This window comes from Balaenoptera musculus, chromosome 11, assembly GCF_009873245.2.
Source record: "Balaenoptera musculus isolate JJ_BM4_2016_0621 chromosome 11, mBalMus1.pri.v3, whole genome shotgun sequence".
Classification (NCBI taxonomy): domain Eukaryota; kingdom Metazoa; phylum Chordata; class Mammalia; order Artiodactyla; family Balaenopteridae; genus Balaenoptera; species Balaenoptera musculus.
The window spans coordinates 80,393,672-80,420,595 of NC_045795.1; the positions used below are offsets into that span (position 1 = coordinate 80,393,672).

General features: G+C 50.4%; 1 protein-coding gene across 1 annotated transcript in view; it reads right to left on the bottom strand.

The window, feature by feature from the left end:
- Positions 1 to 26,924, bottom strand: part of LRIG1 (leucine rich repeats and immunoglobulin like domains 1) — a 119,276-nt gene that overhangs the window by 34,255 nt on the left and 58,097 nt on the right. Inside the window, exons 4-6 of the mRNA XM_036868495.1 lie at positions 5,591 to 5,728; positions 3,155 to 3,298; positions 1,532 to 1,675 (exon numbers count right to left, since the gene is read on the bottom strand). Of these exons, the coding sequence (XP_036724390.1) occupies positions 1,532 to 1,675; positions 3,155 to 3,298; positions 5,591 to 5,728 (426 nt within the window). The remainder of the gene's footprint in view (positions 1 to 1,531; positions 1,676 to 3,154; positions 3,299 to 5,590; positions 5,729 to 26,924) is intronic.

Sequence of the window (26,924 nt, forward strand, 5' to 3'; positions counted from 1 at the left end):
TGCGTGTGTGTGTGTGTATGTGATGGTGTGCATATCGAGAGATTCTCCTGATAATGAGGACGGATTCCTGATAACGGAACTGGACCTGGAGTTTTTCTTTTCTGTATCAGTTGCAAAGGTAACTGATAAAAGGCATAAATGGAGTGATGTAACGTGTAGAGATTGGAAGGGCATGGGGGTGTCCTGAGCAAGTTAAATCATTGACCATAAAGCAAGAAATCTCACGGCGACACATCAAGATAGTGGTATAAGCGTATTAACTTGGAAGTAACCACCAGCAAAACTACAAATAGAAAACCCCAAAAGGAGAATGATTGGAAGTGACTGCCTGCCTCATGGGGGTGGAACTGGGGGAAAGAATGGCAGCTGGGGTTGGTGGGGGGCAACAACTACTTTTCTTTACAATTTGATTTTGCTCAGCTATGAGTATACGTTTCTTTTGATTAAAAATAAATACATGTAAATGTTGAAAAACTGAAGCTTGGTAACTGCCTCGTCTGCCCTTCTCCAGATGCTTTTCCATCCCTCCACAGGCAGGCAAGCCCCGTGATTGTCCACATCTGGCTGGAGCGAGTGCTCCCTCGATAAAAGTGGAACATCTGCAGCGAGTGGCTTGATTAGTTCACAGAACATAAATAAATCTCTCAGGATGAACTATACATTTTTGGCCCACCTGCACATCAAGAAAGATGGTCAAACCCAAAGTGAGGAGAGAGGGAACTTCCTGTGGCGTGTGGGAGACAGGAGAGGATGTGGGAAGGGAGCCCACTGTCCGCCAAGGCGGCAGGGTGGGGGTCTAATAGGGAAGAACAAATCTGACTCCATGTTAGATGTTTCTTTCACTTTAACCTTCACCTTCTATTGCTTTTGCTTCCAGTTAAGAATCTTGCCTGTAGCATGAAATATACAGCGTAGCCCATTCTCAAGGCTCTGACCTTTAAAGGTGTTAACACTGTTCTATTCACACAGAGATAAAAAGTTGCAGAACAGCGACTAACATTTGTCTTGTTGGAGGTTTATAGGAACATCGGAACAAAGGATTCCTACACCAAGAAGTCTGCACCAACCAGCCACGCCCCTGCCTCACCTGGCCTTTAAAAATGCTTTGCTGAAACCCTCTGGGGAGTTTGGGGTTTTGGGGGCACGAGCCATCCGTCTCCTTGCATGGCCCCGCAATAAACCTTTCTCTGCTCCAAACTCCGACGTTTTGGTATTGTTTGGCCTCACTGTGCGTGGGGCACATGGACTTGTGTTGGGTTAACAAGGGGAGGGGAAACGGGGAGGTGAAGCAGCCCCAGCAAAACAGCCCCCTCTTCCATCCTCACGAACCAACTCACTTCACTGAATCCAATGAAACTCCCCCCAAGAGATTTTCTTAACCTGCAAGAAAAACACCCTGAGGTTTGGCGAAGTCCCCAAAGACCCTGAGTGGCGCCCAGCTGAAGTCCCAAAGGGCAGGGGCTGGGTCCGGCCGAGGTCCTAAATGATCCCTCAGCGCCTGCAAGAATCCCGGCGCCTGGCCCGCACTCACAGCGCCTGCATCCTGGCCAGCCCCCAGAAGGCGCCGTCCGTCAGCTTGCTGATGTTGTTTCGTTGTAGCCTCAGCACCTCCAAACTGTCGAGCCCTTGGAACGTCAGGCCCTCGATGAGCCGAATCCGATTCCGATTGAGGTCCCTAAAGAGACGAAGCCAGCGGTTCAGAGCGTCCCCTACCCACGCCCCGCCTACAACCATCACCACGCGGTCCCCAGAGACAATCCCGGGAAGCCAAGACGTACCACAGACGTGCACGCCCACGTGCATGCAGACGCTGACGGGCCATTGCTAACTGGTGAAAGGGGGGCCCAGAGCTCCCAGAAGCCGGTCCCACCACACCCCCGAATGAGCGAGTGCTCCCATTTCCTCCCCAAGCACCCATGACTCTGCAGTGAGGAGGGGGTATGACTCAGGAGGTGAACGTCTTAGGTGAGCTGTCTCTTAACTCAGCAGCAGAAACCCACACCAGATGCCTCAACCCAGGAAAAATCTAACCACTGGGTATCAAACGGCGATGACATTTCCCACTGAGGCACTCTTCAGGCCTCTACTGATGGAGAGAAGTGACTGCACTCAGGAGCGGGCATCTGGCACGCTGCGAAGTGTACACACGGGCTTCCAGCCCCCGTGTGATGAAGCCTCGGTGAACTGGCTCCATCGGTAATACTCAAGGGAGGGAGAGCACAGCCTGACCAGAAAGCCCTTGGGTTTCCCCAAATACTTCTGCAGTGTCTCATGACCCACATACGGTCCTGAGCATCCAGAGAGCTTCTCCAGCACCACAGAGCGCACGGCCGGGCCCCACCGCCCAGGGGTGTCGGAGCGGGGGGAGCACAGCAGTGAGCAGGGTGGGGCACACCCCGTCTTGCCGCCACACCTGGCCGTGAACAGCTGTGTTGTTCTGCTTAAACCAAACATCCATTATCAGCTTGTTTTCCTGAGGTAACACTCTTCTGATACAAAAAAAGGACACCGGCAAACAAAAAAAAACCAGGGAACAAACAGTCCATCAGGTTCTGGTAAAGAGAGGTTCTCTTGACTCCAAACCCTGGACCATTCTAGGAGGGCACTCAGCCGTGCTGGTCAAAAAAGTAAACAATTACACCCTTTCATTTAAAAAAAAAATCAATTAACTACCTTATGAGATTAAGGAGATGAAGATGGTGAGCCATCTCCTGCTTCCTACCTCTGGCTACACTGACGTCCTCTCAAACTGCCCAAGCAGTGCCGGACTCTGTAATGTCCACAGCACAGATTATCTGGGTGCCTTAAAAAAAACACAAAAACCTCGGAGATAAATAAGGAACCCCACGCCCACAGTCTAAGCATTAGCCAGGATCAGCCAGGCAGCAGGATTCCTCACTGCATTTTGGAAAGTGCCGACGAGGACAGACATGTACGTCCTCGGTGGATCTTCTCTCGGCAACCTGGGGCGGCCCGCAGGCACCAGACCCAGCTTCTAATCTGCGTTCATTAGGCTCCGCATCCCCGGTAGTTGATGCAGAGCCTGACCGAGGGGCAGCGGGGAAGGGGGTGCATTTGGATCGAGGTGCTGGGGGACATTTGGCCTCCATGCAGCGTGGCTAAGCTTAATTAAAGTGCAGGGCTCTGCACTCACAGTTGTGTCAGCCGGGGTAACTTGAATGCCTTCACGGGAAGCTGGGTGATCCTGTTCTTGCTCAGCCGAAGCGTTAGCAGCGACCGTGACAGACCATCAAATGCTCCCGACTCCAGGCTGCTGAGCCGGTTGCTCGCCAGGTTGCTGGAATGATTCATAAGAGAAAATGCAGTGGTCAGTAGGAGGCCTTCCTCATTCTGTTACAGACACCAGGCCTGCCTGAGTTAGGAAAACGAGCTGAAACACACCCAGAAGGATGGGTTTCCAACGAGACACCTGTCATCCCGAGGCTGCAAGTCCCACCTCTACCCCCAGCCTCAGGTGTCAGGATCATCTGTGTCAGGCTCGACAGGAGCCTTGTTTGAGCCCAGAGCTCGCTCTGCTTGTGGCCGGAGGGGTTTACCCCAGGAGGGTGGGAGGGAAGTCAGTTACCTCCACCCCAGCCATCCTTGCACCCCAGCTGGGCCGCTGCAGGAGTCCCTCCTCGCACCCACTACCCAAGGGTTAGGGTTCAAGGTTGGTGAGAAGAGCCTCAGGCAGCAGAAAGTCCACTGCGAAGCAAGGTCAGAGTGGATGTCATAATTTGGAGAAACCAGCCCTTAATTTTGAAGTGGGTCTCATTGTATGACGTGTAAATGTGCATAAACCAATTCATTTTAATAATTTTAAATGTGTCAAAGAAACATTCTAGTTAGAGAGATCTGCATGAGTGGTTACCAGTGGGGAGAGGGGAGGGGAGAGGGGCAAGACAGAGGTAGGGGATTAAGAGGTACAAACTACTAGGAATAAAATAAATAAGCTGCAAGGATATACTGTACATCACAGAATATACCCAATAGTTTATAACAACTATAAATGGACTATAATCTATAAAAATTCTGAATCACTAGGCTGTACACCTGAAACTTATATAATACTATAAAATCAACTGTATCTCAATGAAAAAAAAATTTTTTTAAGGGGTCTGCATGGAATCCCTTTAAAAAACAAGCAATAGTTGCATGGGACGTCCACCTACAGGATTACATGTGTAAGGGGCACCTTCCCTCAAAACGCAATGCACGGGGCAGCTAAGGTCTGTGCATTCTGTTGTATGTAAATTACATCAAGTAAGGGAAAAAAAGGAGAGAAAAGGGGGAAGCAGTTTGGTCTTTCCTATGAGAAGTTATCCCCAACACTTTTCCTTCTACCTTCCCTAGACCAATGGTGCTTTTTGTGGCTTAAGCAAAAAAGAAAAAGACCAGCGAGAATTTTCTACATTAGAGAACAGAATGGAAGAAGGCACGCTTCGCCTCCATCAGGCAGCGGCCCAGGACAGGGCACATGAGGATTCCGTGCAAACGGAACTGGACTGTTTGTTCTTAACACTCTAGATTAAAGAAGAAGAGTCTGTGTGATGAAGATATACCGGTCAGCATCTGCCAAAGTACAACATCCCCTGCTTTTAGGCAGAGAGAGAGAGAAGGTCACTGCAATTCAGTTTAACAGTGGTGGTTTCTTTGTCCCAGACAAGTCAGTGCCAGGTGGCAGCGGGACACCTTTCAAAAGCCCTCAGTGAGGGCTGAGCACTGCCACATCGGCTGAAGGATTGGCCGAGGCCTCCTTTTTCCAACTCTGGCACTTCGATGCAGCCTAAGAAGGAAACCGCTCCTCTCCTCGGGGATCGCAAAAAATCTGCGTGCCTGGCCTTGGTCTCTGAACACATGGGTCGCAACGACCCCTAAAGCCAGCCTCACGAACAATCCTCCAAAGTGCTCACGAATAATGCAGGGGATGGGGACTCACCTGTCACCTGAACATGCCTTTTTAGCCTGAGTTTTCAGTTTCTTCCCCAAAGCAACATTTTCCTACCAATAAGCGGTGGGTTAAATAGGCTTTGACTGTTTTTCTTCTGTCTGCCAATTGGCGGGCTGTGAGATGGGGCAGTAGGATGGGCAGAAGAGAAACAGACCAACGAAGAGATGGAGAAGGTCAAGAGAACTCAGAGGATGCACGGGCACTGGCTGGTTGAATCTCTACAGAGAGGTTTCGCTCCGATGTCACTCATCTAAGTACCCCCGAACCTCTGTTCTAAGCTTTCGTGGGAGGCAGCCCAGTGAAGGAGAAAGGAAACAGGCTTTGTGGTCAACACAGCCACGTATTTCAGGCCTAGAGTCTGCTCTTAAATGGTCAGCCTGTGAGGCTACTGAACATCTCCCCACCTCAGGCTTCCTCAGCCGCCTCTACCGTCAGAATAACGCCGCTGGACTTGGAGACGCTCTATGAATGGGCTAACAGAGGACGACGGACCTGGGTCTCCTGCCCCCTGCCCTGCTGCGGGAAGACAGGGGAGGTGTGTGCCCATCCCACTGACTCAGCCGGGCCACGTTGGAGGAGAGGAGGGAACGTCCGCCTGCGTCCAGACCTGAGGGCTGCCGGCAGACCCAAGGCACTTACAGCTCCTTTATGGGCAGTCCGTGCGGGAAGCAGGTGCTCCGGATCTCTGTGATGTTGTTGGAGCTGAGATCCAGCACCTCCAAGGAAACGTAAGCCTTCAGCTGGCTCCCCTCCACGCTGCGAATCCTATTGTGTTGCCTAAGACACACAAAGGAAGGTGAGTCCAGCATGTCATTTTGCAAAGAAACTATTTTCCTTAACCCTTCTTCCAGACATTTTTTTCCCTAGCTGCTTTGCAATTTCAGAAAATTAAAAACGCTATGACACTCCTTTTTTTTTTTAAATTATTTGGCTGCGTCGGGTCTTAGTTGCGGCACACTTAAATGACATCTCCCATCCTTCTTTCCATCAAGTTCTTACCTGCAGGCCAGGAGCTAGACAATATCAAATTCTTTGTCTGTGACAAGTTTGTCTGCCCAAGTTCTAAGCCAGGCTACTCTCCCCAAGGACAGGAACACAGGGGTGATATTTCGGACGTGTGGAGAGCAGCCTGGCATGATCAGCGCTCAGATCTTGCTGGTACACCTTCCCACAAAGGATGTGCCCAGTGCAACCAGCCAGCTTCTGATGCGGCTCGCATCTAGAATCTTCAGAACCTAGTCCAAGCCCATCACTTACAAGAATGCAGGCACCAGAGCCCAGAATTCAGTTTCATCCAACGGAACGCATCATCACATACCTCACATTTTACCGACACCTGCCATGTACCAGGCGTGGCGACAGGCACAAGGGATGAAAAAAAGATTGCAAAATCCTGACAACCTAATAAGGGACACAGGAACTCAGTGCTGGGTCTAACTGGAATCGAATCCCCTGCACCTCCAACTCCACACTCTTTTTTGTAATTTATTTATTTATGGCTGTGTTGGGTCTTCGTTTCTGTGCGAGGGCTTTCTCTAGTTGTGGCAAGCGGGGGCCACTCTTCATCGTGGTGCGCGGGCCTCTCACTGTCGCGGCCTCTTGTTGCAGAGCACAGGCTCCAGACGCGCAGGCTCAGTAGTTGTGGCTCACGGGCCTAGTCGCTCCGCGGCGTGTGGGATCTTCCCAGACCAGGGCTCGAACCCGTGTCCCCTGCATTGGCAAGCAGATTCTCAACCACTGCGCCACCAGGGAAGCCCCAACTCCACACTCTTGATAGCTCTGCTCCTCAGTTTCCTCATCTGGAAGATGGGGCCACACCCTTTACTTCAAGGATGATCCCACCTGAACCACACTGCTGCGTCTGGCAGATGTTCACGTTAAGTGTTCAATGTTTGTCTCCCTCCAAGACTTATTTGTCCTTTAACCCTCTTGCTAAAAAAATCCCGCAGTCTTAACCCGCCAACCAGTATTTATTAATCAGGAGAAATTCGACAGATGCCAAGGCTGCAGGGAGCAGGTGGCCCCCATGTGGGTTTCGCCCTGCCTGGCAGATTCAAACCACCGCGGCCCCGATCCCAATACTCAGATATTTCAGAATCTGTGGAGTGGTAGCGCTGGGCCTCTGGGCTCCAGCCTCTCACTCCGGCCAGTTTCTGAGTAAACAGTATCGGGGTCTCCAGCCAATCAAAGCATTCTTGAACACGATACAAGTGAGCCAGGCGTCGCTAACCAAGTGGCATCTCTCTTAAACAAACACTTGACCAAATCGTTTCCAACAGGCATAAACAAGGCCCTCTTTCCCAGAAGCTCTGGGGCTTCTCGCCGACGCCTTTGTTTTCTTCCCCTCTCTCCCAGGCCCTGAACCCAAAAATCCATTTACAAGGGTACAGCTCCTTTACACACAGCAAAGTCACGCCAGAATGAGAGGCCCCTTTTCCCTCCATGTGGCCCAAACTACTTTCTTTGAGTTCTTTATTAAGTTCTTAATAAAGATAGTCTCTTCAGTTTTCTGACTCCAAAAGAAAAAGAAAAAAAGAATAGCAAAGAAGACCTTTATTATGTAAAGTATGGGAAAAAAGAACAAGAAATAAAGGGAACAGAGCTGAGCCTCATCCAGGAACTCTGAATGCAGTACCAGGGAGCCGGGAAAAGAAGGTCTGAGGAAAGAAGGGAAGGGGCGCCGCTGGCCCCAAGTCACACAAAGAGGGACCATACGCAGTTCAAGGGACCACGGGACAGCTGCAAGGCCCCGCCCACTTCTCCCACTGCCCCTCCACCCCGTCCTCTCCTCTGGCTCTTTCATCTTACACCTTCCTTCTTCTTTCTCGTCTGTGTATTTATTCACTGAATCAAACACGTTCTGGGCCCCTGCTCTGTGCCAGGCCCAGGCTGGAGGAAGGATGCTGTGACGAAGACGGGTCTCTTTCATACACTGGAAAGAGGTCCCTGTTGAGCAGAAGAGGCAGCCATGGAGATGAGAAACAACGGAGCGTGTGAGCGAGGATGGATGAGACCTGCCGGGAGGGAGAGCGGAGCTGGGGAGGATTCTGCCGGAAGAGGCTGCCGGGGCCAGCTCCGGAGGGTGGGGTGTGCATGCTGGCAGGAGACGGGCAGGGCAGAGGCAGGGGGACCACAGCAGGCAAGCCCTCGCAGATGCCCTGAGGAGTAGGGCATCTATGTCCCAGGGGACCAGGTGAGAGGTGGCGGCAACAGAGAGACAGACACAAGAGAAGAAGAAGAGAGGGGTCCACAGGACCTGGAGACGACAGATGGGGGTGCAGAGAATGGTGATCCTCAATTTTCTAGTTCAGAACTGCTAAGGTAACCAGGCGACTGGCTAGACCTTCCATCCTTGCCCTTATGGCCTGTTCTCAAGCCAGCAGCCATAGAGATCCTGTCAGGACATCTCACAGAATGGGAGAAAACCTCTGCAAATCACCTGTCTGATGAGGAGTGAACATCTAGAATACACAGGAACTACAACTCAACAACAACAACAACACGAAAAACCCAAACGACTCAATCAAAAAACGTGCAAAGGACTTGAATAGACATTTCTCCGAAGAAGATAAATGGCGAAAGAGCACATGAGAAGACGCTCAACATCACTAAGCATTAGGGAAATGCAATGAGATAGCACCTCACGCCCACAGCATGGCTACTATTAAAAAAACAAACAAACTCTGGAATGGTATGTGGGGGAGAGGATGTGGAGAAACTGGAATCCTGGCGCAGCTGCTGAGGAAAATGGTGTGGTAGTTCTTCGAAAAATTAGGCACAGAATTACCAGCGTGTGACCCAGCAATTCTGCTTCTGGGTGTTCATCCAAAAGAAATGTAAGCAGATCTCAAAGAGTTATTTGTACACCCATGTTCATAGCAGCATTAATCACAGTAGCCAAAAGGTGAAGCAACCCAATGGATGGATGGATGGATGGATGGATGGATGGACGGATGGATGGATGGATAGATGGATGGACAAACATGACAGAGGTACACATACAAAGGACTATCATTCAGCCTTAGAAAGGAAGTTCTGACACACGCTATGACATGGATGAATCTTGAGGACACTGCGTTAAGTGAAAATACCCTATGACTCCACTTCCATGAGTACCTAGAGTAGTCAAATTCATTGAGACAAAACGTAGAGCGACGGTTGCCAGGGGCTGTGGGGAGGGGGAGTGGGGAGTTGTTTAATAAGTTTGGAGTTTTCATTTTCCAAGATGGAGAAAGCTCTGGAAATTGATTACACAACACGAGTGCACTTAACACTACTGAACTGTATACTTAAAAAATGATGAAGATGGTAAATTTCATGTAATGTGTATTTTACTACAATTTAAAAACAAAACAAAGCCAAAATCAGCCAGTTCACAGGACTTGTTTGCCTAAAACTCAAATGATGGCTTTCCTGTCTCACTCAGGACGAAGTCCTCACGATGGCCTCTGAGGCCCATGTGATCTGCCACGCACTCGCCTTGCTGCTTCACTTCCTGCTCTTCCGCCTTGTACTCTGCCCCACACACTGACTGGCCCTCAGACACGGCAGGCAGACTCCTGACTCACGACCTTTGCACTTGCCTTTCCCATTGCTTGGAATGAATGCTCTTCCCCCAGAGATCCGCAGGTCCCATGCCCTTACTTCCTTCCCATCTGTTTTCACATGTCACCTTCTCAATGAGGGGTCCCTGGCCACAGTCTCTAAGACTACAAGCCTCCCTCCCCCTACCATTTCTCCCTCCTCCCTCCCCCACCCCCACTCTCACACTTTCCACTCTCTTGCCTGCTTTATTTCTCTCAGTATCTCTAATTATCATCTAATACATCCAGTATTTTGCTTATTTCTACCTTAACATCTTCTCTCCCACCAGGATGTGGCTCCGTGAAAGCAGAGATGTTTGTTTGTTTTGACCACTACTGTGTCTCCAACCACTGGAATAGGGTGAGGCACATAGGAGGTCCTCAATAAATAACTGTTAAAGGAATCACAAAGACTGAATACAGGTTGAATTCAGAAAGGCTGAGCCTAGACACAGATTTGGGGCTCATCAACATTTAAGTAGAAGAAAAACCCATGCAAGCAGATGAGTTTAATCAGGAAACATGAAGGAAAGAGTTTGCCAACTGCCCTGTGGCAGCACTGCTCAGAGACAAATGATCTAGCACACAGTGGCTTCAGAGCTTCTTGGGGCTCAAAGAATGCACATCATCTTCTCCCTCCAGGTCTGGTCTCTCTGCTCTAGACTCTAGCCCAGCACCCTGATCAAACTCTTCCTGAATTCCTCCCATTCAGGAAAGCTGACCACACAGCTCTATCTCCCTTCTCTCACTAGAGCAAGAATCACACCTTGTTAGATGTCTCTGGGGACCCTGGCAATTCCACCCAAGGCCATGAGTTCTTCATGGGCTGGAACATGGCATAGCATTGAAGAACATGCCAAGAGCATGGCCCTGCCTGAGTTCAAATCCCCATTATACCACTGACAGGTGTGAACCGCTATAAAGGTGGTGTGACGTTCCCAGGCCCCGTGGGCTGATGTGACCTGACGTGAAGCAGGTACTCAATAAAATGGGTTCTTGTTTTTATTAGCTCTGATATCAGATACACATCTGTATCCTGAGAGCGAAGCTCAGGATCTAGTTTGCAGCAGGTGCTCTGGAAAAAGAAGGAATGAATGGTTCCTAGTCCTCCCCACACTTCAGTGCAAACAGGCAGGCCTGACTCCTTCTTGGGAACAAAGGGCTGACTCAGAGCTCTCACTCTTAGCTTCATGCATGAAACGAGCCTGCTCCAGCTGGAGGGTGTCAAAACCCCCACCACTGAGAGACTGGGCTATTTGGGGAGCTGTGCTTCAAATTAAATCCCAGATTGAAGCTTCTGCAGGTTTCAGGGGGCCTAGAGATCTGATGGGTCCCCAGCCAGCTAGATTACATCCTCCTTCTCACTCCTGTAGCAAGTGGGACTCGGGCCCACGCCCCTGACCCCAGCCCACCAAACCCTACCCCACCAGGGACATCCCCTCAGGACACCTGTCCATCAAGGTTCAAAGACCCAGTATTCAGGGAAGCCTCCCTCCTCCTCGAGAGGTGTCCCACTTTCATAAAACTCTCCATGTTTTAATGCCACATGCAACACGAGCGGTTATGTCACTCCTTTAATGTAACTAACTGTCCAGTTTTCAAGGCCCCCATTCATCTTTATAACCTCTGAATCCTTGTCCAAGTTCTTTTTAACAATAGCCGACCAACTACTGAACACACCTCTAGGCAGCAGGCCCAGGGTGGAGGCTCCGTGAAAAGACACAGCAATCTCATGAGGAAGGTACTATTATGATCTTTACAGCTGAAGACACTGGGGCTCAGAGCTCTGCTGGACTTCACCTGCGGTCACACAACCGGGACACGAGAGGAGCCAGCGTGCAAGCCCAGGGGAGCAGGACTCGCCAGCCCATCCCAGAGGCTCTCCAGGCGGAATTTTAAGTGCACTACCCCAGATTCAATCCGTAAGCCTTCAGCAGAGCTCGGCTACATGTGAATGCTGGCTGGCTATTCCCGGGTCAGCTCACACTGGTCTGTGTCATTGGCCTCAGCCAAGCCGGCTTTTGTACCAGCCTCCCAGAGTCCTGCGTGAGCGGCAAGTCTGCAGAGAGCTGTGGAGGGCCAAGCTGAGCAAACAAGGCGGATGAAGCTCTGGTTCACAGCGATGGATGCTCTGGATGGAAAGAAGAGAACAGCGCAGGACAAGCTGCAAAGGGACGCCCTTAGGGCTACAAAAGGAGAGTGAGGAGAGGGCAGGGGAGAGGACCGTGTTAGAGGAGCACTTCTAACTGGTCTCATCCGGGAGCAGTCCAGCCCTTTCTCTGCCACCAAACAGAATCAGAACAACTCTGTGGTGACAGGGACTGGGGGGGGGGCGGGTGGTGGTGGCCAAATCATACAGCCTGTGCCTCCACGCCGGGTTGGTGCACCCCTCAGGCTGTCCTCTGGGGTGAAGAAACCGTAATACGGCAGAAGTCTATTAAACCAACACCTGTTAAAGGCTTCACAAATAAAATCCGGCTTCAAAGGCAGAGAGCGGGAAAGATAAGCTCTCTCCACTGGGCTACATTTTCAGAGTCGACGTTAAATTAGACAGTAAAACACACGGAGGCGTTTGAAACCAACATTGAAAGCTTTTCATCATAAGTGATTGTTCCACTACAGTTTACAAGGTAGTGCCGTTAGTGGTGGAAAAGATCTCGTGTCACAGAGAACAGGAAGAAAGGGCGAGGGGATCAAAGGAAGCAGCGTCAAGGTGGGTCAAGTGGATTACAACTGGTTGCTGAAATTATGCACCTACTGTCTACACCAGGGGTCAGCAATGGATTCTATAATGGGCCAGATTTTAAATATTTTAGGCTCTGTGGGTCATTTGGCCTCTGTCATGACAACTCAACCCTGAAGGTGGGGTGTACAAGTAGCCGCAGACAATATGTGAGCCGAGTGTGGCTATACTCCAATAAAGCTTTCTTTACCAAAGCAAGCTGTGAGCCAGATCTGGCCCCTGATCGACACCATAGAGCAACCAGTTTGGGTTTCTGGGAGGCAGGGACCCAGATTCTAATTCTAGCTTTGATGCAGCTTTCCAACTGTGTGCAAATCACTCTTTTTGAATCTGGTTTAACCACCTGCAAAATGGGGCTAAACACCTCTCTGCAGCAGAGAGAACCCTCCCATGCTCCCTCCAAGGCCCAGGTCAGACATCACGAATCGCCATCCTTCCCAATGATGCCTTTCCTACCCCTTCAGGAAGTGAAACGGAACCTAAGTTTACATCATTCTTATGCTCCTCAGAAGATGATCCAGGTTCCTGACCGGGGCCAGTGGAGGCAGGCTGGCAAACAGGGTGATCTTACAGAGAACAGACACTGACACTGTGCATCCTCACTCTTTTTAGTTCTTCCAACGAGACAGAAAGAAACACGCTGAAGCTGGCCAACACACCAGTCCTAATATCTAAGCAGGCGTGCCCTCAGCTCTCCCAGACAAGTAGGGTGACTCACAGCAGTACACGTGGTCAACTCCTGCAGTGTTGACTCTTACTAGATACAGCAAGTTTTCCATCATGTTACCTCAACATCAAACTTTTAATAATCAGCAAAACTCAAAATTACAGCTCTTGCCTCATCTGAACCTCTGGCTAAGAAAGAGTTTCACACAATCTAGCCCAGAAATGGGGGTAAAAATGTAATACACCTGCCACCACTCCCGTCCCTCCCCCCCCCCCATTCCCCACAGTGACCCTGGCAGACGTGGTTAATCAAACTCCATACCCTGCAGCCTCTGGGCACCCAGAGCACTTTGCACCTGGCCCATCACTGTGCTGCCCTGGAATTCTTCCTACGGCTCTGTACCACCGCACCTAACCCCACTGCCCCACACAGCAGGTGCTCCAAGGTCTCATCCAAATGATCAGGATGAAGGTGTGTACACGGTATTAATGATTTAATAATCCGAGTAGCCCTGATATTTACCTAAGGGGGTTCAACTGTATTATTGCAAGCGCTAAAAAACATTAATCATTTCAAGGACACACAAGAAGACGATTTCTCTTTTGTTGCAAAACAGCACTATCCAACAGACCACGTGGTCGGGGCAGGGGGACAGTTGTTCTGTTTGTTTGCAAACGTTTTTACTGAAATATCACAGGCATACTGAGAAGGGCACAAATGATAAATGTAGAGCTCAATGCATTTTTACAAAATGTCTGCACCCGTGTAACCACATGACAGATACAGAACATTTTCAACATCCCAGCAGGCTCCCTCCTGCCACTTTCCTTGTCATTTATTCTTCCCCAAGGGAACCTTTATTTCTACCACCTATGATTAATTTTGCCTGTTGCTGTGCTTTATCTACCTGGAATCGTTCCATATAGACTCTTCTGTATCTGGCTACTTTCACTCCACATATGAGACTCTTCCATGTTGTTGCATTAGCAGGACGTAAGTCTTTTTCATCACTGCGTAGTATTTCTCTTGAGGGAACGTAGGGCAATTTATTTTTCATTCTACTGCTGATGGACACTGAGTTATTTCCACTTTGGGTTATTGCAAAAACCACAGCCACGCACAGGGACATGCCTTTTTGCACGTATCTTTTGGTGCATATCTGCCTGCATTTCGGGCAGGCATCGATGTCTAGGGTGGCGCTGGTACACAGTCACGGAGCCCACATATGTGCAGCCTCGGCAGACACCGGTACATTCCTTTTAACCAAATCCTTCAGGGTTGAAATGCATCTGAAAAGTCATCTGATCCAAATGCCATATTTCATGCTGCCTCATTCAACCACATTCTCTGATGCCACCGCCCCCGTGCGTCCCTCCTTCCTGTACCATTCCCCCACAAACAGCATTAGGAATACAGCCTGGAACCACAGAGCATGAAAAAGCTCAATCTAATCTTGTCCAGGTGTCAAACAGAGTAATTGTATTATCAGTGGGGGGCCTGAGAAGCACCAAACAAGGGAAAAAAGAGAATTAATAATTCTAAGTCCCAAATTGGCAAGAAAACTGTGAATGTGCCCGTTACTGGGACCAATGCCCATAAGCATCTTGAAAATAAAGATAAGGCGATTTTAAAAACAACACATGAATCCAGAAGAGCTTTCCTAGGCCAACTTGAAGAAAAGGTTCTCTTTTCAGAATGACACTTGAAAGCATCACCCTCTCACTAGGGCTGCTTTGCATTCATCTTCTTAAAAATGAAAACCAAAACCATCTGTTCTATTGCATAAATCGATAATTTGCCCTAAGAAACCAGTGCCTCGTAAGGACGGCCCAGCCTGGGTTATTTGCTGGACAGGAAATGAGACTCCGAATAAGCAGGTCTCCTTCTGTCTCTTGCTCACTCCCTCTCCCCACACCCGCTGCTGGTGAATCACCAGTTCCCTGGGGAATTTTGGCCCGATTCTCAGCCTGGCTGCAGATGACGTTCCGGATCTGTTTATTCAGGTGGAGATCGGACAAAAAACAAGAGTGGCCCAGTGGCGGGATAAACAGCCTCCGCCAGGCGGGGTCAGACCCTCCAAAAGCAGGACTGGGCTGTGTCAACCGACCTCCCGACCCGTTCACTTCCTTCGGGGTCACTTTCCCCTTGGGGTCTTCAACGGACCGTTTCGATGAACTCCATATGATGAGGACCCGAGGTCCCCAAGGCGCCTTGATGCACCACATCCCGTTTGGTTCTCCCACCCACTGGCTTATACACATCGAGCTGGAAGCCCGAGATCTGGAATGAAGAAACTTAGGCACAGTCAAGAGTCAGCCACTATGGTTCTGTGAAGTCGAGAGCGACCCGAGCCATGAAGGACTGCAGATCATCAGGATCCAATCCAAACTACAAGCACAAGACAAAAACGAGACCTCCTGAGGAAATGCACGTTGCTGAACAAAAGAAGCTCATCAGAAAAGGCAACCTACTGTATGATTCCAAATACGTGACCTTCTGGAAAAGGCAAAACTGTGGGGACAGCAGGAAGATCAGTGGTTAGCAGGGGTCTGGGAGGAGAAAGGAATGAATAGGTGATGCACACGGGATTTTTTTTAGGGCAATGAAAGTATTCAGTGTGATACTGTAATGGTGAATAAGCAACACTAAACATTTGCAGAAGCTCAAAGAATGTACAACACAGTGAACCCTGGAAAACTATAGGTTTGGTTAATAATAATGTCTCAATACTGACCTATCAATTGTAACAAAGCACCAGACTAATGCAAGATGTTAACAGTAGTGGAAACCAGAGGGGCATGTTGCAGGGTATAAGGGAAGTCTCTGTACTTTCCGCTCCATTTTCTTGTAAATCTAAAACTGCTCTAAAAGTCTATTCATTGTAAACAGTACACAACAAAACCTCCTAAGGTATTAAGTAGTCCCAAGATCATTACATCATTAGAATGTAAGTTTAGTTGGTCTTCTTTACTGCTATATCCTTAGCACCATGAGTATAGAACCATGAGTATAACATAAAAGACATTCAATAAGTATCTGTTTAAGACTCACAGATTTAGAGAAGGAACTTAAGGTTTCCGGGGGAAGGGACAGATTGGCAGTCTGGGATTGACATGTACACACCACTATATTTAAAATAGATAACCAACAAGGACCTACTGTATAGCACAAGGAACTCTGCTCAATATTATGTGATAACTTAAATGGGAAAAGAATTTGAAAAAGAATAGATACACGTGTATGCATAACTGAATCACTTTGCTGTGACCTGAAACTAACACAACATTGTGAATCAACTATGCTCCAATATAAAGTCAAAATTTTAAAAAAATCTGTTGAATAAACAAATGAATTACAAGTTCAGTTCAGTCTCCTGTATTTGCCACCACATTCCTCAACAAAGGAATGTTATTCAGAAAAAAAAAAAAGGCAATATCAACCATTCAATTAAAAAAAGTTTTTAAAGAGAAAAATGAGAGGTGTAATGTAGAATTAACTTTTTTAGGCAGGGAAGCTGACAGATATCCTTAGAAGAAAATGTCAAATACAATGGACTTTCAGGCTGATCGTGCATCTCCCAAGTTCAGTCTGACCCCGAACACGGACATTCGTAGATCAGCCGGGGTTGGCGGAGGCGGTGGCCTTACTCGCCACGCAATGGCCACCAGTGCCCCCCGTCACCACACCCCCGGCAGCAGTGAGGGCAGATCGGCCCTAACCCAGGTCTCCACAGCCACACACATGCTTCCCCACTCCTGCCTCAGCCACAGTGGAAAAGGAGGAGGAGAAATTCAACCAGGGGAGTTCCAACCCGACACGCTGACCCGAGGAAGCCCTTTTGAGCCACGTCTGGACTGCGCTCCCCAGGGAGAAGGGCTGTGCCATTTCACACTGGCAGGGACTTCTAAGGGCTGGCTGGGCGCTCAGCTCCGTGACCATGGGGAGGTAACCTGCCCTGCATGTGGGCAGGGCACAGCGGCACCAAGTTGGGCCAGGAGATGTTAAGTCAGGAACAGCGAGCCACTCCATCTGCACTCCCGTCCACAGAGAGACATCCCGGGCCAGAAAAGCCCGGAGAGTTTCTCTCTCCCGGTCAAAGCTGACATGGCCACTCTCGGCTTTATCTTCCCTTAAATGAGCCAATCCAGCCCTTTTTTTCTTCTTTTCTCCCCTCGCCCTGGCAACCTGCTCCCTGAACACCCTACCACGTAGGTGTGATCCTCTGCACCTCGGGGGGATGGGGGGGGGGAGCCCAGTTGTCAGGCCGCGTCACGTGGAACCACACACCCTGGTACCAGTAGGGAGCCCATGGCTGAACTTGACTTGCCCGTTTCTCATTACAATTTTCAGGGCGGCTCTGCAGGGAAGGCCAGCAGCAAGCCTATCCAAGAGCTAGAGGCACAGACTCTCCCAGATTCGAGGGGATGAGCCACCATTCCCAGCAAAGAAAGGTGGGAAAGATGGAGAGACGGCAGCAGGAACCAGGTGGTCAGAGCACCTGTTAGGGCCAGGCTCAGCCAAGGGGTGTTCACACAGCCCCTCCTGGAGGACGTGAAGAAGTTACGATGGGTACTTCTCCTCTAACTGATGGCTCTCCACCAACGAGGCTTAGGTGGGCAAGCCCCCGGCCGGGTGACATGATCGAGCTGCTGGGCTGCAAAGAGCAACACCCCTCCCCAGGGTCCATAAATGCTGGTTGGCAGCTGGCGGGTTGGGGGGAGCAAGGGGGTCACCCAGGGATCTAAGACTGACAGGCTGTGTCATTAGCTCCTCATAGACCTGGCGGTTTTGCTTCTCACGGACCTCACCACCCAGGACTTGAAAAAATGTAACCGCCACACAGAAACAACATGGAGGCCCCACTCAACATTTCCAAAGGAAACCTAACCTCATCCCTCTCAGGGCCGGGCTCGCATTGCAGCCTCGGCCACCAAGCTGCCCAAAGGACTCAGGCGCTCAGGAGACTGTCCACACCACCTGCCAAAGCAAAAGGTGGGACGCGGAGCCGATGTGCACTCTCTAAACCACACAGGCAGGAAAGGTAGGGAGAACTTAACTCCTATAACTCGTAGCTCTGGGACAGAACAGGAGGATGCCGGAATTTCCTCCCTCTCTTTTGCCTATTGTTTTAATGTGCTTATCAATTACGTAAATAAATTAAACAGATACTTTATAAAGCTGTTAATTCGATCTTAGACACCGACCTTTGGGACCTGATCCTTAAGTGTACAAACACCTGGCCTGCCTGACAGCCCCGAGGCAGAGGGCCCTGGGGTGGGGCACAGCTGAGAGGCCCACCTAAGGAGCAGCGAGCGGCCTTTCTTCAAAGGGTGCCAGCAGGGAGGAGCCCCAGGGCCAGCACTCAGAGTTCCTCCCCTCGTTCATCAGGCACCCTTCATCTAGCTAGGGATGACGCCAGTTCCAGAGTCTCCTCTGGAGCCCCCGGAACCCCAGCATGCTCGAGCACACAGCCTGCTCCAGGCCTGCTATGAGTCCTGGGGGCCTCTGCAGCCTCCAGGGAACAGGTCCAATGCTAGAGTCGGCTGCACAGGGCAGCAGACCGTCGCAGGAAGCTGGCCCTTGCCGCTTAGCCACTGAGGGGGCGCACGCTTCTCGGGAGATACAAGAGCCAGACTAGGACCAACAAATCGCGCGTTTCATAGCTCGTGCTTACTAGGTACCAGGCTCTGGTTCAGCTCGTTTAAGCCCCATGACGACCCGAGGGGTGGATACTGTTACCATCCCCATCTTACAGGCGGGGCTGGTGAGCCGTAGGAAGGTTACCCAGCAGGAAGCAGCGCAGCTGGGACTGCAGCCCAGGCACGAATGCTCATCGCACACTCCTGCGCGGAACAGAAGCCGGGCAGAACCACCCCTGGGGCAGAGGGCTTCTCCGGACAGTACCCTGTGTCTCCCACCTCTTCTCAGCACCCACCAGGGCCGCCCCCCGATCCTGTGACCCGAAGGGAGGCAGGACCCGCCTGCAGATGCAGGAAGGGCACATCCTGCCACCCCCCGCCCCTTCCACACGCACACGTGGGCCTCCCGGACCCTCGGCCCACAGCGCGTCAGTGCACAGTTGCTGCAGGGCCCGGCCAGACCTCTCGCTATTTATATTTAAGATGACGGGCGCGGGCCCTAAATAGCAGCGTCAGAGTGGCTCTTCTATCCTCAGGCAGTAAGTATGACAAGATTGAACTGGGCACTTTTCAGGGAGCAGAAAAAACTTGCTCACCCTCTGCTCCACACCACGCCACAGAGGCACCGCTCAGCCAGATTCAGAGAGGGTAAGACGCTGCTCTGGGGTCACCCAGCTAAACAGCATGCGAGCCCAGGTGTCCTCTGACTCCCAGCTGCGCTCCTCTCTGGAGACGGCCTGTGGCTACGAGGACAGAGACGGGACTGGGGGTGCTGGGGCGCTCCCGAAACTGCCCCCCCCCCGCCAGCCACTGCCAGCATGTTCCCCGGCTCGCCTGCCAGCTTCCCGGCAGCTCTGGAGCTCCAGCGTGGAGGAAGCTGTTTCAGCACTTGGCTGCAGCCTCCAAGTCAAGATCCTCCCCGCCTCTGGGGAGTGATACCACTGACATGCCTTTAAAATAAAACCAGGCCTGCTTCCTGCCCCATCTGGAAGACTTCTGATCTCCCGATCATAGGATTCAGGGTATCTCTTATCACGCAATTTCCCAAGCCTTCAGCATACGACCTGACTGCACTCTGGGAGGGTTAAGGATATGCATGGGCGGGATTAAGGAGTCGGCCCTCTAATGCAGCCCTTCTTATCCACCCTGAGATGATAAGACCCGCTGCAACATCAAAGCGGCACCGACTCCAGCACCGCTCTTCTCCACCCCGGAACCACGCCATCCTCTTGTCTTGCCTGTTCTGCGTTCCTACAGGAGCCAACTCTTGCTCTGCTCCTTTCATGAAACAACAAGCTTCGATTTTCACCTCTGTTTCAGGTTTTAAAATACGCATCGGCTGTCGCAGCCACCGCCTGGAGCTGCCGGGACCCTCCACCGTGCCGCCCCGCCCAGCTTGCCACGCCATGCCATCGGAGAAAACCTTCAAACGGCGCAGAACCTTTGTCATTTTGCAGGGCTTCCCTAGTGGTGCAGTGGTTGAGAATCCGCCTGCCAATGCAGGGGACACGGGTTCGAGCCCTAGTCCGGGAAGATCCCACATGCTGCGGAGTGATTAAGCCCGTGCGCCACAACTACTGAGCCTGCGCTCCGGAGCCTGTGAGCCACAACTACTGAACCCGTGTGCCACAACTACTGAAGCCCACACGCCTAGAGCCCATGCTCCGCAACAAGAGAAGCCCCCACTTGCTGCAACTAGAGAAAGACCACGTGCAGCAAAGAAGACCCAACGCAGCCAAATAAATAAATAAATAAAAATAATTAAAATACGTATCATCATGAACCTAAATGTCAAACGTAAACTAATGACTTTTAGAAAAAAACATAGGAGAAATCTATGTTTCGGGCCAGATAGATCTGACCCTACGGGCACAATCCATAAATGGAAAAATTAACACATTGGACTTGCACCAAAATTAAAAACATTTGCTCCGGGAAAGATCCTATTAAGATGAAAAGGCAAACTACAGACTGGGAGAAAATATTTTCAGACCACATATCCAACAAAGAACTAGTATCTAGAATATATAAAGAACACTCAAAACTCAACGGCAAAAACATCCCAAACAATCCAGTTAGAAAATGGGCACAGGACATGAACAGATATTATTCCAAAAAGAATTACAGATGGCCAATAAGCACATGAAATGATGTTCAACATCATTAGCCATTAGGGAAGTGCAAATTAAAACCACCAAGAAATATCAATACACACCTACCGAATGGCTAAAATAAAAAATACTGACAACACCAAATGCTGGCCATGACGCGGAGAACCAGACCGCTCGTGCATTGCTAGCAGGCGTGTAAGACAGTACAAGCACTCTGGAAAACTACGGCACTTTCTTAAAAAATCTGAACACACAACTACCATACAATGCAGCAGTTACCCCCTAGGGCATTTCTCCCAGAGAAACGAAAATTTATGTTCACACAAAAATGCTCACAGCAGTTTTATTCGTATTAGCCCAAATCTGCAAACACCCCAGATGTCCCTCAAGAGGGGCATGGTTTAACAAAGTGTGGTCTCTTCATACCATGGACACTACTCAGCAGTAAAAAGGAATGAACTATTGATACACACAACAACCTAGATGCACCTCCAAGGAATTATACTGAATGAAAAAAAGCCAGTCCGCAAAGGTGAGATGCTGTATGAAGCCACTTATATGACACTCCTTAAATGAAAAATTATACATATGGAGAACATACTGGAGATTGCCAAGGGCGTGAGGGAAGGAAGTAAAAGGGTGTGGGTGTAAGGCAACACAAGGGATCCTTGTGGGGATGGAAATATTCTTTACCTTGACTGTACTGATGTGAATATCCTGGTTGTATGAAATTTTGCAAGAGGTTGTCATCGGGGGAAACTGGGTTAAGGGTATACGAGGATCTTTCTACGTTATTTTTTTACAACAGCACGAGAATCCACCATGAGCTCAAAATAAAAAGATTTTACATCAAGCTGCTCGTGATGGGAGCCCACACAAACCGGGGACAAAAGTCCTTCGTTTATTTATTCAGCTGATTGGAAGACCAGTGGCCACCAGTGGTGATGTATCAGGAGTTACTGCTGGGTTCCGTGTCCTGTAACTCAGCTGAACCCCAGCACCATGTGGCCAAGCAGGAGGGCCTCCTGGGCGTCTAGACTTAGATGGTGGTGGACAAAGACAAAGGTCAGGCCTGCACTGCCAGACATGGGGTTCTCAAAACACCATCCCTGGAACACCAGCCTTGGGAGGAGTTCCACGAAAAGGCTCTGGAACAGCCACATATATTTCTCCCTTGTCAGCCCTGGCAGACTCCCAAAGCAGGTCCAAGAAAAGTACCTTTTCATTCTGCTCGATTCTGCATTTGCTAAACTTACATGACCACAAGACCCCCTTCTTCATGAAGCAATTGTTAGGGTTGCATAAAAGAGGGGTCCAGGTAGGCTCATTTTATGTGGGAGACACCACACTGGCACCCCCCTCATTACTAAAGGCGCTACATATCCTGTGGCAAAGAAGGCTGCTTACCTTTAGCTCTGGGTTTTCTGAACTTCCTGACTACACAGAAGTAGTCAGGATGGGCTGGACGCATAGAGGGATCCGCAGTGATTCTCCACCTTCACTTTGGAAAAAGCCTCTTCCCCAATCTACCTGTTGGCCTCTCACAGGTGAGCAGAGACCAGGAGAGCCCTTCTCCTGACACACCCACGCCAGGTTAAGGACGGTTTCACATCTAAGCAAACCGAGGCTTGCAAAGCTGCAAGGATTCGAACCTGGACAATGGGACCCTGGGGCCCGCACACCTCCCCTAAACCACGCTGCCTTCCACGGGGTAGTTTCTACAACTACTTTCCCTCCTACAACATCTGCCCAGATTTTCAATAAATCAAGGAAAGCGAGTCCTCTCTCTTGGCTGAAAAGAGCCAGGCCCTCTAGGAAGCCACAACAGACCATTTCTGTTATTACTTGTCCCAAATGAGTCCCTTCACCTTGACGATAAATGTCTAAAACTACCCAGTATCTGCCCTGTGCTTCACAGTGCCTCATTCTTCGACTAACCCATTCATTTAGTCCTTCGTTTATTTATTCAGCCAAGCGTGTATGGGGTGCCTGTTAGGTGCAGCTGCTGTAAGAAAAAGGTAAACTTGACTGTAGTATGGTCGACCCCCCTTCCCCATCCCCCAATTCCCAAAAAACACACCCTGGAGACACAGAAAGACACAGATGTGACGGGCACACTAACAGATGGGGCCACAGTGTTGTGGAGGAGGAGGCTGGCGGAGGGACAGCCATTCCAGACAGAGGTGACAGCATGAACAAGGCCTGGAATCAGAGCCCCGGTTTGTGTGGGCTCCCATCACGAGCAGCTTGATGTAAAGCTCGAGGCAGGAAGTGGGGAGATGCCGGGAAGAAAGGGAACCAGGGGCCAACTCTGGAAGAGCCCAAGACTTTATTCCTTAGGTGACACGGAAGCCACAGGGCTCCTTCCTTCATTTCTTCACCAAATACTGACTGCGGGGCCACCACAAGGCAGGCACCCCACTGGGTGGTAGGTGTGGCGTGGCAGGCGACGAGGGTAGAGTTCTACGGGGGGTTACATGGGAGGGAGGACGGAGAGGGAGAGAAGGACCAAGCCTGCACGCTGCTGGAGCCAAGGCCGTGAGGACCCCTTCAGAAACAAGGTGTGGGTCTCAGGTTTGGCAGTGGCCAGGGCGAGCTAGGATGCTAATTAAGCAGCTTCTCAACACGGGTGCTCAGTGGGCCCACTAGACAGAACTCACAAGCATCTGAGCCTCTACCAGGAACCCATGAGAGACGTTCTCAACTAGAGATGGACGTTTGTTCCAGAGAACACACAGCCCAGGCGCCGCCCCAGGCCTGCAGGAGAGGAAGTAGCCGTGTGTATCCTTGACCCTGGTTAAGTGTGGCTGATATGGGACCAGGACCTTTCCTGACAGCTGAGGCAACAGAAACCCAAAGTGGAGAGGTGACTCGTGAAATACCCTGTAGGGGTATGTCTGGCAGAGGCAGGGCTAGAAGCTGAGGGGTAGGCCAAGTTCACGGGAGGGATGGTTCCTCCCCGTTCCTCGGGCACCAGCACCCACTTCGCTGAGAATGGCTTGCATTCTGAGTTCAAGAGGTAGGAAGCACCTTGTTGGGTGATGTCCTGACAAGAGAATGGTGTAGGGGGGTTTTCCTGCCAGCACAGAAGTCACCCTAACACCCCGTGTCCAGCTGGAGGTGAACAGAGACTGGACCAATATTCTCTGCTCAAATGCCCATAAAGGAGCAGCTGTATGAGAAGCAGGCAGGGTCCTCACCAATGTGCTTTCTCTTCCCCAAGGTGACCCATGGGACCACCCAGGCAGGGACAAGATGAACCTTGGCCTCAAGGTCTGATGGTACCCACAATGCACAGCAGCACTTTGCTTTCTTTTTTATTTTATTTTATTCATTTATTTTTGGCTGTGTTGGGTCTTCGTTGCTGCACACAGGCTTTCTCTAGTTGCGGCGAGTGGGGGCTACTCTTCGTTGCGGTGCGCGGGCTTCTCATTGCGGTGGCTTCTCTTGTTGCGGAGCACGGGCTCTAGGTGCACGGACTTCAGTAGTTGCGGCTAGTGGGCTCTAGAGCGCAGGCTCAGTAGTTGTGGTGCATGGGCTTAGTTGCTCCGTGGCATGTGGGATCTTCCTGGACCAGGGCTCAAACCCGTGTCCCCTACGTTGGCAGGCGGATTCTTAACCACTGTGCCACAAGGGAAGCCCAGCACTTTGCTTTCTGAATCCCTCTCCCTGGACAATTTACTGAGCCTCCCAGGAGCTACAACTGTTTTTCAGGGAACGGGGGAAAGTGAAGACAGGCGTGAGAACCACAGGCGTGTGGCTATTTGGAACCACATAATTGCTGGAGCATCCCCAAATCACGGCTCTTGTTAACACACACTAGAGAATGAGGGAGGCAGGCAGGGGCCGGCCTGGCCCATAAGGAGGCTCGGGTGGTGAAAGGGTTTATCACTGCTGTCGGCAAGGCCAGGAGGAGAGGGGGCCCCTGGAATGGCCAGTCCTCACACGGATTCCCAAAATCACACAACAATTACGAGGCAGAAAATCTTCACTCTGCGTGCTGATAAACACTGCTTTTCCACATACAAACAAGAATCACACTTGATTTGGAGAGAACGTCACATTCCCAAAAAGTCCAAGGGAATTTTTACCCTTATTTCCAAAATTCTAGTTACTCTTTGTGACTTGTCGAAGGGGCCTTGTCAAAGGGGCCAATTCCAAAACAACCCTCACAAAATACCAACAGATAATTATCCAAACTGAATGTCAGCACTAGAATTTTGCTGTATTACAACACAGCTTTTGGGTGGGATTAGAGGGAAAGCTTCACTTTCTATAGCTTATATTTACGTATTCTTTTCGTTTTTAAGAAGAGCAAAGCCTTCCTTTCGGAATTATAAAGAAAAGGGTTTTTAAAGAGTCTGATGTAAGTTTTGCCTACTGTTTTACTATAAAGAGGGTTTTCTTCCCCCACCATCATAGTGCTTCTTCTCTGGTTTACAGGCAGAATGCAAGTGAGAGATGGGTGGTCTGCCTTTCAGGGGAAGAAGATACCCCAGCTTAGGCGGCAAATCCACAATCAAGTTCTGTGATCACCAAATGAGGTGGTCATGCCTCACCAGGCCAAACACGCTGCCCCACACACGACAAAGCCAAAAGCATCTCTTAGTCATTTTGAATGGCTAACTTCGCAGTATCTTCCCATTAAATGAGTGGTAAAGGAGGTAACTAAAACCTTTCATAGGGACCCCCCCCCGAGAATCATAAGCGCCAAATTAAAGGTCGCCTTAGTTATTTATTTTTCCTCTACTTGAAGAGAAAAAGAAAGAAAGGAAAAAGAAGGTGTGAAAGTCAAGAAGGCAGGGGAGCCTGAGTATTTTAACTGACAGGTATCAGAGGAAAGGAGAGAAGGGGACAAAACCTTTCACTTGCAAATGCCCAGCTGTGGCTCATTAAAATTTTTGCCTGCATGTTGAAAGGAACTGGTGAGCTTAAAAAAAAAACAAAAAAACAAAAAACACCAATGTCCCTCCTGCAACAGCCCCCCAGCCCCAAGGTTTTCCTTTAACCCGCCTTGGGATGCGGCCTGGGCTTCCAGGTTTGTTCAAGTTCCCCAGGTCCTTCTACTGTGCAGCCAAGGATGGGAGCCACTGCTAAGATATTTGCAGAGTGCTTTGCTGCTTGCTGCACCTATCCCAGGTAGAGGAATGGGCGATGAGAAAAGAGGAGGGAAATCAACTCTCCTGGTGCACGCAACAGTTCCCATAGCGGGAATTAACACACGAGAAAGCTAAGCTAAATCACACACACACACACACACACACACACACAAGGATGGAGAGTATCTGTCTATCACAAGAGAGCGAGCCACACCACAAAAGGTATCTGCAAGCAGAGTCCACTTTCAGGAGACGTGAAGAGCCTCTACCCCCGCCTCCGACACCAGGCCTCCCGGTTCAGTGTGGAGAATACCCACCAACGCCCCTTGGAACACAGCAGCCAAAAGCAGGGCCAGCTCCATCCACGCTCAGAAAGCCTTTGATGGGTCAGGGATAAAACAGCGTCTCCAACCTGGTGCGCTTTCAGTAGACACCAGACCCTGTACTGAGACACGCAGTATTTAGTGGATCCTCACAGCCGACACCATCGCACGAGTGGAGCCAACTGAGGCCCAAGAGAACCAGCACAGGCGATGGAGGCAGGACTCACATCCAGATGCAGCGGATCCAGGGCCTTCTCTTAACCACTGTGCAGAACTGCCCCCTCCCTACAAGGCCCTTATGATGTCGGACGCACCGTAAGGTGAAGACATCCACTGGCACCTGCCTTCTCCCTATATTACTGGGGGAAGGAGCCCCGTTCTTTACAAGCTGATTCACAGCAGCCTGCCTCTCCTAGCCCTCCCCACTGATGAAGAGCTTCTCTGCCCCCGAAGACCCTACAGCCATACAGCTGAGCAGAGACAAGCAGTCCCCCGAGAGGACACCCCGGGAGTGCCACCTGGCTGCATCCCACAGCCCTGCCATCCTTGGCAGCACACATTTCCCTCTCCTGGTTGAAGGGGTTGGGAAGAAAGAACTACAAATTGGCACCTTTATTTCAGCCGTTTGGGTTTGAAAGGCGTCCAGGAAGTGAGGAAACTGCGGAGGAATTCGCCTCGAAGTGATGTGTTGGAGGGCAGAGGGCCACTGTCTGAAGAGCTGCTGGCACAACTGAACAGGCCTGGGCGCTGCAGAGACCTGACAGCAAGGCGAGTCTTCCTCTCTGCACCCTTACAAGACGGGCGACCA